This window comes from Aquarana catesbeiana, linkage group LG10, assembly GCF_042186555.1.
Source record: "Aquarana catesbeiana isolate 2022-GZ linkage group LG10, ASM4218655v1, whole genome shotgun sequence".
In the NCBI taxonomy this organism is placed as follows: domain Eukaryota; kingdom Metazoa; phylum Chordata; class Amphibia; order Anura; family Ranidae; genus Aquarana; species Aquarana catesbeiana.
The window spans coordinates 84,283,948-84,301,008 of NC_133333.1; the positions used below are offsets into that span (position 1 = coordinate 84,283,948).

At 39.6% G+C, this 17,061-nt stretch overlaps 1 protein-coding gene across 1 annotated transcript in view; it reads left to right on the plus strand.

The window, feature by feature from the left end:
* The window catches only part of SLC17A7 (solute carrier family 17 member 7), a 312,589-nt gene that overhangs the window by 91,928 nt on the left and 203,600 nt on the right, over window positions 1-17,061 (plus strand). The window contains exon 3 of the mRNA XM_073602352.1: window positions 5,557-5,675. Within this exon, the coding sequence (XP_073458453.1) occupies window positions 5,557-5,675 (119 nt within the window). The remainder of the gene's footprint in view (window positions 1-5,556; window positions 5,676-17,061) is intronic.

Sequence of the window (17,061 nt, forward strand, 5' to 3'; positions counted from 1 at the left end):
TATTTATAACTGAATGTAACTGCATTCTGATAGTCACACACTGTGTGGGATCATGTTACATTCCAGTTATATTTCTTATTACTTCTGATTCATATAGCCTTAGAATATATAGGTGAAATAAGGAAATTCTTGTTCAGTTATATATTATCAGGTAATAACAATAGATTTATTACTTTTTAGGACAAATATGTTCAATAATCCAGAAGTAATGGAAGCTTTTTCTTTCTTTTCTTAAAACAAATATATTATTACCTAACTAGTTCCTAGAATTATGTTTTTGTTTATTCTAATCTGAAGCAATACAACCTCAATTTTATGAGTTAACATATCTAAACAGTTACATATGAATAAAATATGTAATTGTTTACTCTAAAAGGGTTAAAATCCCAAAATAATTCAAACTATCTTCATCAATACCAAAGTTATTAACAGTACCTTTCTAACTGAATTATTTAGCCTAGGGCAAGACTAACCATATACAACCACCCTGGAATAAATAATTTCAACAAAAACTATATTCTGCACTCCAATTAATGAAACATCATTTTGATGTCTTTTGACATAGCACTTCTCTCCTGTAAGCGGAAGATCCGTGTACCCCCATTAGCCCTCCTCATTCTCCCAACCATATTATGTGGGAGTGTGACGAAGGCACTTATTCCCCTGAGAGAGATATTTATTCTCTTTCACGGGTAAATTGTGATTACTTGCAAAAAATAATTTATACAATGTATCATCTAATCTCATATGTTTTTTGTTTACTCTTTACTCCAGAATTCACTGGTTTCTTTTCTATCTATTCATCTCTTCAGTCCACACAGGTTGATCTGCGCAGTCAGCTCTGCATAACAAAAAGTAAGTCAAAACTATTTGATCTATTGCCATGGCACCACTGAATATACTTTCCCTGAATGTTCAGGGAATAAATGTCCCTCAAAAAAGGACCAAAGCCTTCCGTACTTTCCATAACAAGAAGGCTCACATAGTATGCCTCCAAGAAACACACTTCACCAAAGATTCTACTCCAAAATATATTTCTCCTTTTTATCAACAAATTTACACGGCTTCTGCCTGTACCAAGCAAAGGGGAACTCTAATTGCATTTCACCGATCCACACCATTCACCTTATCATCAGAAATTAAAGACCCAGAAGGTAGATACCTGATACTCATGGGTTATATAATGGATACAGCAATCACGGTGATTTCCTACTACGCTCCTAACAAACAACCTACACCATTCCTCTCACATATATTACAAGTGATTAATACACACAAAATAGGAACAGTGATAATGTGTGGGGATTCGAACCAGGTCCTCCTCCCATTTCTAGATAAATCACCTTTTACACCATCCAAAATAACCTCTAGATTACCTTTTTCTCAACTTCTTTCCAAATACAATCTGGTAGATTCATGGAGAGAAAGTAACCCAATGAAAAAGAAATTCACTTATTTCTCGCACCCTCATCAAACCTTCACCAGAATAGATCATATTTTTCTAACAATAGGAATAATACCAGAAATTATTGCATCAGATATAATTTCGATTCCGTGGTCTGACCATAATGCAGTATACACTACTATAGCCTCAGCCATACCAAAAGCGCATGACCCAACGTGGTACTTACCGGACATAATGCTCAAACACCCACTACATCAGATGGCCATTGAACAAGCTTTAAAGGAATACATATCAATTAATAATACAACAGACATCTCCCCAATAACACTGTGGGAAGCTCATAAGCCTGTCTTGCGTGGTACAATACAAAGACAAATGGCACTATTAAAATGGGAACGCAAAAATCTAGCAAAAAAACTAGAACTCAATTTGAATGCAGCCTACATATCATTTCAAGATAATCCATCTCAGAGTACAAAATCTCATCTGGAAAAATCTAGATTGGAATACGATCTATTTCTCACTGAGTCAGTTGATAAATCCCTCAAACGCTCCAAACACAATTTCTACATGAATACAAACAAACCAGGTACATATTTGGCTCGGGCATTAAATTCAACTAACAAATCTTTCAAACCAATACGTTTGAAATTATCAAAAAATGTTTACACTTGTAATCCAGTTAAAATAGTCCATAAATTTCACTCACATCTCGCAACTTTATACAAGACAAACAATGAATTTAATCCTACAGAAGCTGAATCCTTCTTCTCAAAAATAACCTTACCTGAGTTATCTCAGAATCAAAAAAGCAGTTTGGATGAGCCTATAACTATAGATGAAGTTGCTAACGCCATAAAAGACCTAAAACTTAACAAAAGACCAGGCCCAGACGGCTACTCGGCTTTATACTATAAAACATTCTCAGAAATACTCTCTCCCATTCTCACTGAAACTTTCAACAAACTTCTAGATGGACATTCTTTTCGGCAAGAAACACTAATGGCAATTGTTTGTATGATCCCAAAACCCCTTTCTGATGATACTTCCTGTGTGATCTATCGGCCTATCTCTCTGTTAAACCTCGATATTAAATTATTAGCAAAAATAATAGCAAAACGCCTTAATAGCATTATAGGAAAATTAATACATAGAGATCAAGTAGGCTTCATGCCAAATAGACAGGCAGGCGATAATATACGCAGGGCAGTGTTATTGGCACATATTGCTAAAAAACGGAAAATCCCTTTATGTTTTCTATCTCTCGATATTAAGAGGGCATTTGACACAGTATCCTGGCAATATATGCAATATTCATTACAAAAATGGGGTTTTGGACCCCACTTTTTAACATGGATCAAAGCATTATATAATAAACCCAAAACCTATATAAAATATGCTGGATACAAATCTGAAGCCTTTAATATCGAAAGAGGTACCCGACAGGGTTGCCCATTATCTCCCTTATTATTTGCCCTTATACTCGAACCCATGGCCCAATACATCAGAACAAACCAAACTATAACTGGCATTGAAGTAGGAGGTATTACACACAAATTATGTATATTTGCAGACGATATATTACTTTTTCTATCATCACCACAGGTCTCTGGTCCTAACTTAATACCAGCTCTTGATGGATTTGCAGCCCTATCCGGCCTTATGATTAATCCTAAGAAATGCCTAGTGCTTAATATTTCACTCACAAACATGGAATTGATCCCGGCTAGGGCTGCACTCCCATTCACATGGGCAGAAAAATCAATCCCATATCTTGGAATTCATTTAACAGCATCTCATTCTGACTTATTCTCAACCAATTATCCTCCTGTATTAAGACAGATCACAAATCTAATAAAACAATGGTCGCAACTTCCTTTATCCTGGATAGGGAAGATTAATGCAATCAAAATGACTATTCTACCCAAATTGCTTTATCTATTCAGAGTCCTCCCTATTCCAATTCCTTCCTAGTTTTTGAGAATAGTACAAAAAAGAGCAACTTCGTTTATATGGGGCTCTTCTGAACCACGTATACCTATACACACACTACATCTTCCCAAAAATAAAGGAGGCCTGGGATACCCTAATTTTACTAACTACTACAGAGCAGCACAGTGTGTCCAAATACCATGCAAAACAGGAAATCCCATTATGGGTATTTATAGAGGCTTCAGAAAATGACCCTCTATTAATATCAAATTTATTATGGCTTGATCCTAAAGACCGCTTTAAAATTCATAATCCCATAACTAAACACTTCTTATCTCTCTGGGATAAACTAAAAACCAAATATCAGTTACAATCTCCACACAATCCTCTCCTTTCTTTTATCAGAAATCCGGCCTTTTATCCGGCATGGATCTACCCAAATTCTTTTAAAGCTTGGACAACATCAGGCATTCAGACACTAAATGACTTCATAGCATCTAAATCATTCCTTTCATTCCCATCGCTTAGAGAAAAATATGATCTACCAAACTCTGAGATATTTAGATATCTCCAAATCAAAAATTTCTATACACCATTCCTAAAGGGGGATACACCATTATCCCAATTATCCATTTTTGAATCAATCTGTACAAAAGATCCATTTGCTAAAGGTACAATTTCATCACTTTATAATCAATTATATGGAGTAGCAAATCTTAATAGACCCTCTTACGTTCAGAGGTGGGAGGAGGACCTGGGACGAACTTTAGAAGACACGGACTGGTCTAACATATGGCTCACATCTAAGTCATCTTCACCCAACATCTTAGCACTGGAGACAAATTATAAAGTCCTAACTCGCTGGTACCTTGTACCCGCTAGAGTGGCAAAATATTCACCTAATACCTCAGCTCTTTGTTTTCGAGGATGCCCAGAAATAGGCACATATTTACACATATGGTGGACGTGCCCAGTAATCCAAACCTTCTGGAAGGAAGTCTTCGTGATTGCATCTAAAATATTTAAAAAAATAATACAACCAGATCCATATTTAACTTTACTTAATCTAAAACCGGAATGGTTAACACTCTCTCAATTCAAACTTATGATCCAACTAATAACGGCTGCAAAACAAACAGTGGCCAAGGCATGGAAATCTCCTACATTGGTACTAGCAGAAACAATTCACAGAATGAATAATACAATGTCCCATGCTAAGATGGTAGCCATCGATCAAAATCAAATTCCAAAATTTGAAAAACTTTGGCATCCTTGGATAAAACAACAGTTCCTGTCAAATTTCAATGACTCTGTCCTGTTGCCATGGTAACAGATTAAATGACTTACAGAGACACCCATTCTAAGGCTTCAAAGAGAACTAAAAAGAATAATAAACTGACGAGCCGGACAACCTTGTGGACCATACCTCTACCTTTCAACCCTTTTTCTTTTTTCTCTTTCCTTTTCTCCACCTTACGATTAAAGCTCATTATCAGAATTTATTTGACCTATATACACTCTACTTGTAAACAATATGTATAGTAGGTATAAATCATTTAAATACCTACAAAAGTAACTAAGGAAATGATATATATCTTTAATTTAGGTTTACGTGAACCCAATGTTTAATATTTGAAATTTCATGATATTTACCTATATAAACCCTACTGTAAAACAATGAGCTTACTTTATAGATCCTTGTAAACTTACTTTATGTATCTTTATGTATCTTTATAACATTGTATACTCAATAAACTTCTTTTGACAAGGAAAGATATACTGTAAAAGATATCCAATCCCATTTACTGCAAAACACTGTAAAAATATTAATGCTGGCAGGTGTGATACTGCATGGTCACAAGATAACTAGAATAAGTAGGCATGTCTTCTACTTGCCTATATGTTATACTGTCTCCTTTTATTAAAAACTTTGAAAGTGTTGTACAGTTTTTCCTGCTTAGTAGTAAAAGTAGTAAAGCCAGTGGGTTTTCAAAAAAGGCATGTAACTAGTTTTTTTTAGAGGGACATGAGCAATGGCAGCAAATACCAGACACTGAGATAACAGATCTAAATATTTCTTTACATGCAACACAGTACGATTACACTATATCCAAATAAAATTATAATTTTGGATGTAGGTCTGCTCCAAATTTTTAAGATTACTTAATGTAGACCCATCTCAGAGCTGATATAAACACATAATATTTCTATATTTACAGCAAGCACAATTTAACTGGGATCCAGAAACAGTTGGAATGATACATGGCTCGTTCTTCTGGGGGTATATCGTTACGCAGATTCCGGGAGGCTACATCTGTCAGAAATTTGCAGCCAACAGGTATGAGCTCAAAAGTTATTATTATTACTTATTTATTTTGAAGTGTCATGGTGTACACTAAGATGTTTGTTCTATTATAAAGAAAATTCTTAAAATATTTGCACTGTGACTAGCACATTATCTACATTTTCTCTGCCCTTAGGCAGTATAGAGTACTAATAATGATCTGAAAAATCTGACATCTGAGATCAATTCCTGTTGACAATTAACAAAAAAACAAGAAGACAGTTGATACAGATTTACAATTAGGGATTAGTGAATATGCCTGGGTTCGGTTGTGGGCCATTAGTCAAACTCTTCATAAAGAAGGAAGGAAAAATCTTGTAAATCACTTCTGGTCATTTTCAAGGCGAATAGGCCAGGGATTTTGAAACAAAGGACATGAGTAGCTGGGCACTGCCACATGTCCCAATGGAAAAATACATAAAAAATACCTCTCAGTGGGTCCTCCTTTTTATGCAACATCAAAGTGACATTAAACAAACACCACTGCATGCTTGGGAGATGCCTTTAAGCTGTGTGTGGCATTATGGATTAGACATATAGGGGTTGGTTTACTAAAACTGGAGAATGCAAAATCTGGTGCAGCTGTGCATGGTAGCCATTCATCTTCCAACTTCAGCTTATTCAATTAATCTTTGACAAAAAAACCTGAAAGCTGATTGGTGTCTATGCAAAGCTGCATCAGATTTTGCACTCTCCGGTTTTAGTAAATCAATCCCATAGCATCAGCGACACCATCATTCAGCATCATTAATTTAGCATGTGTTTTATCCAACAAAAAGGTATTTATTAATGCAGAATTGGTATATACAAACATTTTCATCATCGCAATACAGTATGGTACAATATATCTCAACAACAACAATAAGTGACTTATATTTTCTCCAGCAGTTCACAATATTCCATAAACCTAAGTAATCAACCAATATTTATTCCCAGTAGTCTGTCCGCTACCAGATCCACTGGGGCAAGTCCTGGAACATCCAGCCACGGTGTCCATATCTTCTCAAATTTGGATGCACTTCCCCTGTGCTAATATATAAATTTCTCCATTCTCAGCACTCCACCAATGTTAGTAATCCATTCCTTTATTGTCGGGGGATCCTCTGATTTCCAATGGATCATAATTAATTTCCTGGCCTGGAATAAGACTCTGTGAGTAGCCTCTCTAGTGTGCACCTCCCACTCATATCCTTCCAGCGCACCCAGGAGACAAGCTCTTGGATCCTGTGGAAGGGAAACGTTAAATACTGAGTTGACCGTAGTCACTACTCCGGCCCAATATGTGTGTAGTTTGGGACAATGCCATAAAAGGTGTATGAGGTCCCCATGGGCACATTTGCAACGTGTGCATGTGGATTTGGATTGTAGGTTCATCAGTTGGAGTCTGTGGGGAGTATAGTAAACTCGTAACAATATATATATAGCTAGGTAAGTCTTTGTGTCACATTCAGTGAGCAAGTACCTACAGCTTGAAATATCTCTTCCCACTGTTACCCATCTAGCTGCCCAACGTCTGCCTCCCATTTCTCCCTCACTTTCAGGGGGTGTTGCTTTAAAACGGATTGTAAAAGTATGGCATAGCACTGGAAAATAAAATCCTTAGATGACTCAGCATCCCTAATGAGGCTAAACACTGGGGTAGGGGACAGATGCCACTCAGAAGACCAGCTTTGTACCGCAACCGTGTGTCTGAGTTGTAAATAAAGGAACTGCATTGAGGACGGCAGGTTGTATGCCTCCTTCAAGTCAGGGAAGGTGCATAGCACCCTATTTGGAAGATGTGCTTGAGATGTGTAACCACATATGTTTTCCACTTAGCTCCAGATTGCAGCTTAGCCAATTCAGTATAAGCATCGTTTAACCAAACAGTACTATAATCAGTATAGCCATCCACCTTCTGGAGATACTTGGATTTATTCCATACCTTTTGAACGAGACTATAGGTCGGGTACTTTTTATGAGGCTTTGCAAATGCTAGAGCCTCCAGAGCCATGGAAATAGGTCCTCTGCCTACAGTGTGGAGCATTAGTGTCTGCAAAGAACTTTGTGTCCCAGTCCCTGCCTCTCCTGCAAACCCGAATGTGCCAAGAAGGTGCTGCAAGTAATACAGTCAAGGGTTTGGAAAAACCAATCCCCCGCCGTCTTTGGGCAGTTGTAGGTGCTCTAGTTTGATCCTAGGGTGTCTGTCTTTCCAAATGAGGCTTCGGAAAATGGTATTTACTATTCTAAAAATCTTTACAGGAATAACCATGGGGGCGTTATGAAGAAAGTAAAGCGGTTGTGGCATGAGTATCAACTTTATCAAGTTTACCCAGTCCGCCACCGATAAAGGGAGGGCATTCCATGTTTTTACCTTATCCCTAAACCATTGGAGGAGGGGGGAGGTATTTAGATGTATGACATCCCTCGATCTAGATGTGACCTGAATCCCCAGATATTTAAATGAGGTGGCAATAGGTATGGGACATGAGGAAGTCACAGCCTGTGTGTCATCCCCATCTAGGAGGAGAAAAGCAGATTTTGACCAATTTATTTGCAAATCGGAAAATCCACCAAATTTGGTTATGGTTGCCATGGCCTCCTGCAAGGAAAAAGCAGTATCTCCCAACATGAGCAGGGTATCGTCGGCATATAGCATCATCTTTTCCTGAAGAGTGCCATAGCAAAACCCTATAATGCATGGATTAGCCCTGATCTCATTTGCCATTGGTTCGATAGCCAATGCAAAAAGGAGGGGAGACAGCGGGCATCCCTGCCTAGTTCCTCTCCCTAGTGCGAAGCCATGGGATAAAGCACCAAAAGCCCAAATAGCAGCCTGAGGTTGGCTATAGAGAAGGCATACCCATAATATGTAGGTAGGACCGAATCCGAACTTCGTCAACACTGCCCACAGATGGCTCCAGTCTATACTATCAAATGCCTTTGTGGCATCTAATGACAACAACGCTCTGCTACCCATGTTATCCGCCTGGGACTGAATATTTAAGAACAGCCACTGCAGGTCAATGGCTGTGGATTAATTGGACATGAAGCCAGCCTGGTCATCATGCACAATAGATGCTATCACTCCATTCAGTCGAATTGCCAGCACCTTTACCAATATCTTATCGTCACTCTGTAGCAACGAGATCGGGCGGTATGAACCTGGGTCAACCGGGTCCTTAGCTGGTTCGAGCAGTAAAATAATATTTGCTTTTGACATTGAGGGGGGGAGAATACCCCTCTCCTGGGACTCATTGAATACTTTAAGCAAATGTGATAGTAATTCTCCAGAGTATTGTTTGTATACTTCTATGGGGATCCCATCTCCCCCCTTGCAGTTGGGGATAGAACCAACCACTACCTGCAACTCTTCTATGGTAAGTGGGGCCTCTAACTCCCTCCTCTGGCTTGCAGACAGTTCGGGGAAAGAGATATTTTGTACGTATATGTCAAGTTCTTCCTGGGCATAGGAGGTGCCAGGACTGTAAAGAGATTCATAGAAACCAGCCAAATCCTGCATGATTAGCTCAGATTGGTGCACTAGGGGCCCCGCCCAAGACTGGACGGCACCTATAGTAGGGGATGTTCGGTGAGAGTTTGCAATCCTCGCCAAAAGGCGACCAGTTTTCTCACCCTCCTCAAAGAATGCCTGTTTAGAGAAGAACCTCTTCTTTTCGGCCGAGGAGGAGAGCAAGAGCTCATAGGCAGATTGGGTGGCCTGCCACGCCTCCCTGGTTGAGACAGAGGGATCCACTATGTATTGTTGTACCATTGGCTGGACCCGAGTTTCCACCTCAGCTATAAGGGCGGATGAAGCGTGTTTAAGTTTATTCATTTCTGTTATCAAAATGCCTCATAAGTATGCCTTGAAGGCTTCCTATTGTTGTAAACTCGAAATATTGGGGTCCTGGAACAAGAATAACCTGTGCATGCTCCCCACTATTCCCTCATGAGAGTGAAATAGCTTCAACCAGAAGGCATTCAATTTCCATGGGGCTCTAGGTAGTGTATCCAATGGGGAATGGTCTGACACACTACGGGGTCTATGTACCAAATCAACGGCAAATGGCAGCATGCTCGAGTTGCCCACCCCTAGGTCAATTCTAGACAGACAACCATGCAATTTAGGAAACATGTAAATTACTTAACACTAGGATTTTGGTGTCGTCAGATATCCACCCAACCCACCTCTTGCAACCACCGTGCCAAGGGAGTACTAGGGCAGAGGGCCTAGGGGCTGGGTGTCTATCCTTCATTGGGTTCAAACAACAATTAAAGTCCCCTAACACGAGCAGCAGTACGGGGGGTATGTAAATGAAGGGTAACACACATGACAATGTACCAAAGCGACAATGTATAAAAACAAAGCGACCTTCCCTGTCTATTACACTGGCATATTCCTGGTAGTCCAGAGCTCCATGGATCAAGACACTGACCCCCCCAGAGTAGGAGGTATGAGTACAGTGATAGGCTCTCCCCACCCAGGAGTATCTTAGGCAGCTCACTGCCTCTGCTGTCAAATGACAGGGGTAAATTTTTTAAGGCACATAAGGATCATAGTGTGCTTTAGAGGGGAGTGAATACCCCTTATGTTCCATAAGACTATAGGTATATGCGCCATGGAGAAAGGTAGGGTAGATCAAGCACCAGTGTTAACAGGGAATCACAAGCTTGGGATCCCTCGTGCCTCCTGGGACTCAGGGCCTGTGGCCAGCCTACCATCTTGCAGGTGGCTGCAGACAAAGTGTACTTCCCATGCAGGCTGGGCTGAGCTTGTAAAACACGGCATTTGTGTTGTTGAGGCCTGTTTCTTCTTCTGTATCTCTCACTATTGATGCTGTAACTGTTAAAAGAAAGGTGATCCAAAACCGCATACCAACCGAACCCTTGAACTTCACAAACTGCCAACAGGGCAACATTACTATTCACAGCAAAATTCAATCGCCCAAATTTGTCCAAGTTCAAAATTTGTAAATCCAACATTTGAGTCGAGTTGCTCGCCTTTTGATTTGTAGCAATGTTATGTCCCCCAGCCAGAGAACAGCATCATAGCATATGTAGGGGGTTCACCCCATTCAAAGACAGTGAACCGTAAGAACGGGTTTGTATACTTGGAGCCAGAGATCACTCACTTAATTCAGATATCGGTCCTCCTCCACCTCATGCGCTTGTCCCTTTAAGGCCTGCTTGTTTCTCGTAGTAACCAAAGTTTTGTGGGGTACAGCATTGCAATGGTAACTGTAACAGCCTCAGCCGGCGTTTAACATCAGTGAATTTGGCCCTGCATCTCTGTACTTCCGCCGAGAAGTCAGGGTAAAAGGATACCCTGGTACCATTATGTTGGATGTTTGCACGTTCCCTTGCTTGGCGCAGCACCGCTTTTCTGTCACGGTAGTGGAGCAGTCTCGCCAGGATAGATCTGGGCTGACCTTCTGGTTGAGGTGGGCGAGTGTTGGGTACAGTGTTGCATGTCTGCGCAATTGTCATTCAAAGTGCGACAGGCCCCCAGTAGGCAAGTGGTTAAAATATGCTTTTTTTATTTTAATAAATGGGCCCCCAGGTGATTTATATTAAAATGTGCTAGTATGTACCACATATTAGCACATTGTGGCAGATTTATCTGTCAAACAATGCCCTCCAGTACTCCTGGTCCCAGGTGCTTCAATCTTCTTCTGGTCTTTCTCCTGGGTTCTGTCGGTTTACCTGCTTGAATGGCAAGGCCATGATTTCATCACTCATGTGCATGAGCATGGGAGTCACATCATCATGGCATAGAGAGGTGTCGTAAATGTATGCTCGGTGTGCATTACAGCTGACAGGCAGGGAAAGGCATTTATGATAGAGGAAGAAGAAAAACCCTACCTGTCAGCAGTTTTTTTTTAAACATTAGTTTATTCCTGCTTTAAGTCCTCTAACTAGTTGAACTGGATGAACTAGTATCTATTTTTAACCAGATTAAAGCTTCATGTACACTTGGCCGTCCTTTACCATGCCGTGGGAAAATGCAAAACGTGTCAAAATCAGGACACAATTTTGCGGGGGTTTTGCCACGTTTTGCGATTTCCCACACTCGGTGGTCAAAACGTTCCTATCCTGAAGATGATTCTTCTGCATTCAGGAGAGGGAGGTTGAATCTCACCTAACTGCAGCACCTCCTAATCTCTGCTAAAAGCCTATGTGTACATTGACACATAGGCTTTTATGGACTTGCGTTTAGGAGCTTTGGCAAAGGAATGCCAAAAGATCCTAAACTCAAGTTTAGGAGCTTCTAGTGTACATGAAGCCTTACTATGTAACTATGTAACCTTGTACAAAATGGGCAGTGGCACAACAATATGATATCATCATTTGTGAGATTCTTTTTGGTATTGTAAAAGTTTGCTAAAATGTCTAAACAGAGTACACAAAAGCACTTCAAAGCCATAACCCCACTGTCCGCAAACCCAATCCTATTTCTGTAACCCTAATCGGCACCAAATGGCCTCACACCTCCTCCTTGTTCCCCTTATTCCACTTCCCACAAGATTCTCCATCTGCGTGCACTGCAACATCAGTGGGCTCAAACAGTAGGGATGACAAAGTCCGACAAGGGGTTTCTGGGACTTACCCTTTGGCATATCAAGAGGGAAAGAGGATCAATATGGGGCCATGCTGAGTGGGACCAAATGTTGTCTTGAACCTCACAGCTAGTCTTCTAACCACACCCCATGATCTCTAGCTGCATCCTTGACCAAATAATTGTCCCCTTCCTAATCACCCTCATGTCCAGAATCTCAATCCCAGCTTGGCAAAATTGCTGGCCTTACAACTGTTTCTATTTTCTCTAGTAGAATTGGCTCCCTTCCACAAGTTTATAACCTGTGCTGCAACATAGTAACTGGTACCCAGCAGTCATTGTCTTCCCAGAAGGTAATACCTACATGTCACCATCATGTAGTGTCTCTGTGTCTAGGGAACACTTGGGAAAATGCTGGCTGCCCTCCCACAAACTGGACCTGGCTTTATCCTTATTGCTGAAACAGGCAAAGCTGCCCTTTGTTTTTGGCACATCACTGCACACTTCTTTGCCACAGAAGTGTTCTCTAAACCACCCCCTATTTTGTCCCCCTATTTGCCATATCTGCCATTAAATGTATTAAATCTGATGGCTTTATTCCATTGCACTGGAGGCATAGGTGAAGGGGCAACATCAAATTGGAACAAGCTGGAAGTATTCCCAAAAGGTGGCCTTGGTTTCACATTTGTTGCTGAAACAGGCAAAGCTACCCTTTGTAAGATCTATGTCACTGTACACATTTGTGGAGCAGATGTGTGCTCCAAGGCTTTATACGTTTTATAGTAATTTAATAGTTTTTATATTTTCTTTTCTATCGTGGGTTCCTTGCAAGATAAGGCCATCATCTAACTGGCCTTGCAGAGGTGTAGATAGTGATGAGGAGTTCTCTTGGCATTATCTGCACACAGTTCTCTGATGTAAAACAGCTTTTCATTTTGGCCTCAACTGCATCCTTGGGCTCCTCTAGCAATGTGGAGGGTTTTAATAGCATAATGAAAAAGGTGGGCACTGATGTTTCAAAGAAGTTGACAATCTCACAAGGAACTCAACAAAAGAGAGCAGAAAATAATAACTAATTCATATAATATAGTTTTTAAAGAAGTTAAATAAAGAGATATTTCTTTTTTTTCTTTTTTTCAAGTCATCAAATACAAATTGTGTTTATCCTATTTTGACTTAAAAAAAAATCACAGAAAATAGCTAGAACAGTTTATGCACAGTATGTAAGCAGCTTTTACTAGACTGTAATTTCAAAGGGAAAGATGTTTTATGAAGAAATACAAATTGTAAAAGAGTTTAATATTTCACAAACACTAGCCGGAAATATTGTGCAGTCGATGCAAATTGCATACCCACATTTGTTATATCACAAAAAAGGGAATCAGCAGAAATCCCCTTGGGCTTACTTATTGCATTCACAAAACATATATACTGTATTTATTGGCGTATGACACACACTTTTTCACCCTGAAAATCGGGTGCAAATAGCGTGTGCGTGTTATACGCCAATTCTTCAATTTTGACTGCCTCGGAGGTGACAGGGAGGGGGGCGGGATGAGCGTCATCACATTGCATACAGTGAGAATCTCCTGTTTACTTGGCAGCCTCTGTAACAGGAAGACCCTTCTCCTGGGCTGCCATTGGACCACTGTTCTGTCTATCATAGGAGATTCTCACTGTATGTAATTTGTCGCCTCTCGTCCTGCCCCCCTCCCTGTCCCCTCTAGGCTGCAGATGGGCATCGATCAGACCGCATTGATGGCAATGGTGAGGCTGCTGCATTCAAGGCAATGGTGAGGCTTCTGCATTGATGGCAATGGCGAGGCTGCTGCATTGATGGCAATGGCGAGGCTGCTGCATTGATGGCAATGGTGAGGCTGCTGCATTGATGGCAATGGTGAGACTGCTGCATTGTTGGCACTTGTGAGGCTGCATTGATGTGGACTGATGAGGCTGCATTGATGGCACTTGTGGGGCTTCAGATTGGCATTGATCAGGCTGCATTGATGGCAATGGTGAGGCTGCAGATGGGCACTGACCCTTGTTTTGCTTCAAAGTTCCTTGTTTAAAATTTAAGCTTTATTCCTGAAACTTCCCTCTTAAAATGAATGTGCATGTTATACGCCTGTGCTTGTTATTCGCTGATAAATACGGTAATTAAAAATGTGCTCCTGCCAAAATCCTCAAGTGTACCACACACACCAAAAACTAGTAATGAAAAATACAATTATTTTTTATTTTCATTATAGCCAACAATATACTGTGAAAGTTAAAAAAAAAGTCAACGGAATTAATAATAAAAAAATAATAATAATAATAATAAAAAGTCCACATCTTGTGTCACTAAGTGATTATCCTAAACTAGCAGCTCACCTCACTTTTAGACCTATGTTTAATAGGTCCCTTACACATATCCCTTAAGGGATGTAATCAGATGTATCAAATGGATGGATTTCTCTTTTGAACCAATCAAACTGTAAAAGGGCTCCAACAAATCCAAAGATAATGCTCAGGAATAAAACATAAACAATCATAGTACTATCCACACACTAATTTATGAAATAACCATTAAAAATGCACTCACAAAGAAAATGCAGAATGACTGATGCATTAAAAATCAATTGCATATATCAATTTCCAAACCACCACAGGGAGCATCAAATATAGAGATCGTGAAGACTCTGCCACCCATTGTAGTAACTTTTACCCACTTTTCTTAGGCCACAATTTAAACAGGAAAGACACCAGCCAGCTGGAAGAAAACGGGAGACCCCCTAACGGGGTTTTAGTGCAGCCAATAATGTGATGTGACACAATGCAAAGTAGGTAGATGATCAAAAATAATTTTTATTAGTACAAAGATTGTATATAATAAATTCTGACATTAAAAAGTCAGGACATGAACTGGATTACAAAATTGATAAAAAGCAATACCCATGACAGGGGGCAGTGTACAGTAAAATGATCCATAGGCAGCAAAGATATAATAGCACAAGGTCTAAAATGTAGAAACTGACGCGTTTCGACCCCAGTGGGTCTTCTTCAGAGGATAAATATATAACAATTGTAGGGATGTAAACATGCATCAAAAAATCTTTCAAAACAAAAGAATATATATATATATATATATATATATATATATATATATATATATATATATATATATATATATATATATACATGAACAAATCCATACATTACATCATTACCAGTCATGGTGCTCTCAATGATCGTAAGCGGCCATGGTGTGAAGGAGTTGCCCTCTCGTGTATCTTTAATTTCCCAGAAGGTGGGCTGGTCCCATGGGGAGCAGGCATCGAGCACGCATGCCTTGCGAGGGATCACACACTGGATAACCCTCAAGAATTGGAGGGGAGGAGGGGCATGCGCTGCACCTGCGGTGAGGTAACAATAATACTAAATAAAAGATTCAAACAAAGAGGTTTTTTCCCCAGGGCAATAAGCCAGCTGTTAATCAAGAAATCAGTTTTACAGTTTATTTACAGTACTTCAGAGAAAAAAAGACCACCAAAATACTCTAGTGACCGTGTGAACACTATTTAAGCACTTCTACTAGGCTACATTTTGAACAAGTGTGAACACTATTTAAGCACTTCTACTAGGCTACATTTTGAACAAGACAGACAACAAAATAAATCAAAATTAAAATGTATTTATTTTACAGAAGAAAAAACACCAAAATATTGTGATGTCTCAATGCACAATAATTAAACACTTGCACTAGGCTACATTTTTAACAGGACACACACACTAGCTAGTGTATATTTAAAAAATTTACATCACAGGGTATTTATTTCACAGAAGCAAAGCCAGCAAAGATTTGCAGTGACTCTGCACCTGGCATTTAGGCACTTTTATTAGGCTGCCCTGTGAACAAAAAAAGGCACTAGCCAGCTTTCAATTAAAAAAAAAAAATAACACTAGAGTATTTTTATTTCACTGAAATAAGACAGCAAAATATTGTGGTGACTGCGTGCATAGTATTTAAAGGATAAGTTCACCTTTAATAAAAAAATGTACATCTTTTTGTAGGTAAAAAAATGCGCACTTATTATTTTTTTTACCAGGAGCCTAGAAAACATTGCACCCTCGATCAGCATACTGCAGGTGTCATGCAGATACACTCTGACAGGAAAAGAGAATGAACTACCACGTCTCTCAACAGCACCGTGGTAATTTATTGAGAACTACAAGCCAACGGTCGCAAAGGCTTACAGAATTCTATGAATGAATGACATGGCCGGGCAGACGGGGACAGCAAGCAGGGGGAGAAGATCCCCTGATAGCTGTCACTATGCAACGGCTCCTGCAGTGGGAACATGTTACATGTTCCAAATGAGTGGAACATGTAACATGTTTCCAAAGGTGAACTTATCCTTTCAGCACTTTCACTAGCCAGCATTTTGAACAGCAAAGACTACGGCCAACTTTCAATCAAAAAATCATAATAGACATGTGCAAAACAAAAAATTGGTTTAGTTTAGTTTCATTTTGTTATTTACATAAATTAATTTAGTTAAATATGTTAGCCCCAGGTAACCAGGACATTTTTTGTGATACGACACTGCATTAATTTAACTGACAAATCGGCAGCTGTACCCAAATAAAATTGATGTCCTTTTTTTCCCACAAATAGAGCTTTCTTTTGGTGGTATTTGATCACCTCTGCAGTTTTTATTTTTTGCACTATAAACAAAAAAAAAAAACAATATTTACTTTGTGCTATAAAACATATCCAATAAAAAAAATGTAAAAAATCTAATTTCTTCATCAATTTAGGCCAATATGTATTCTGCTACACATTTCTGGTAAAAAAAATCC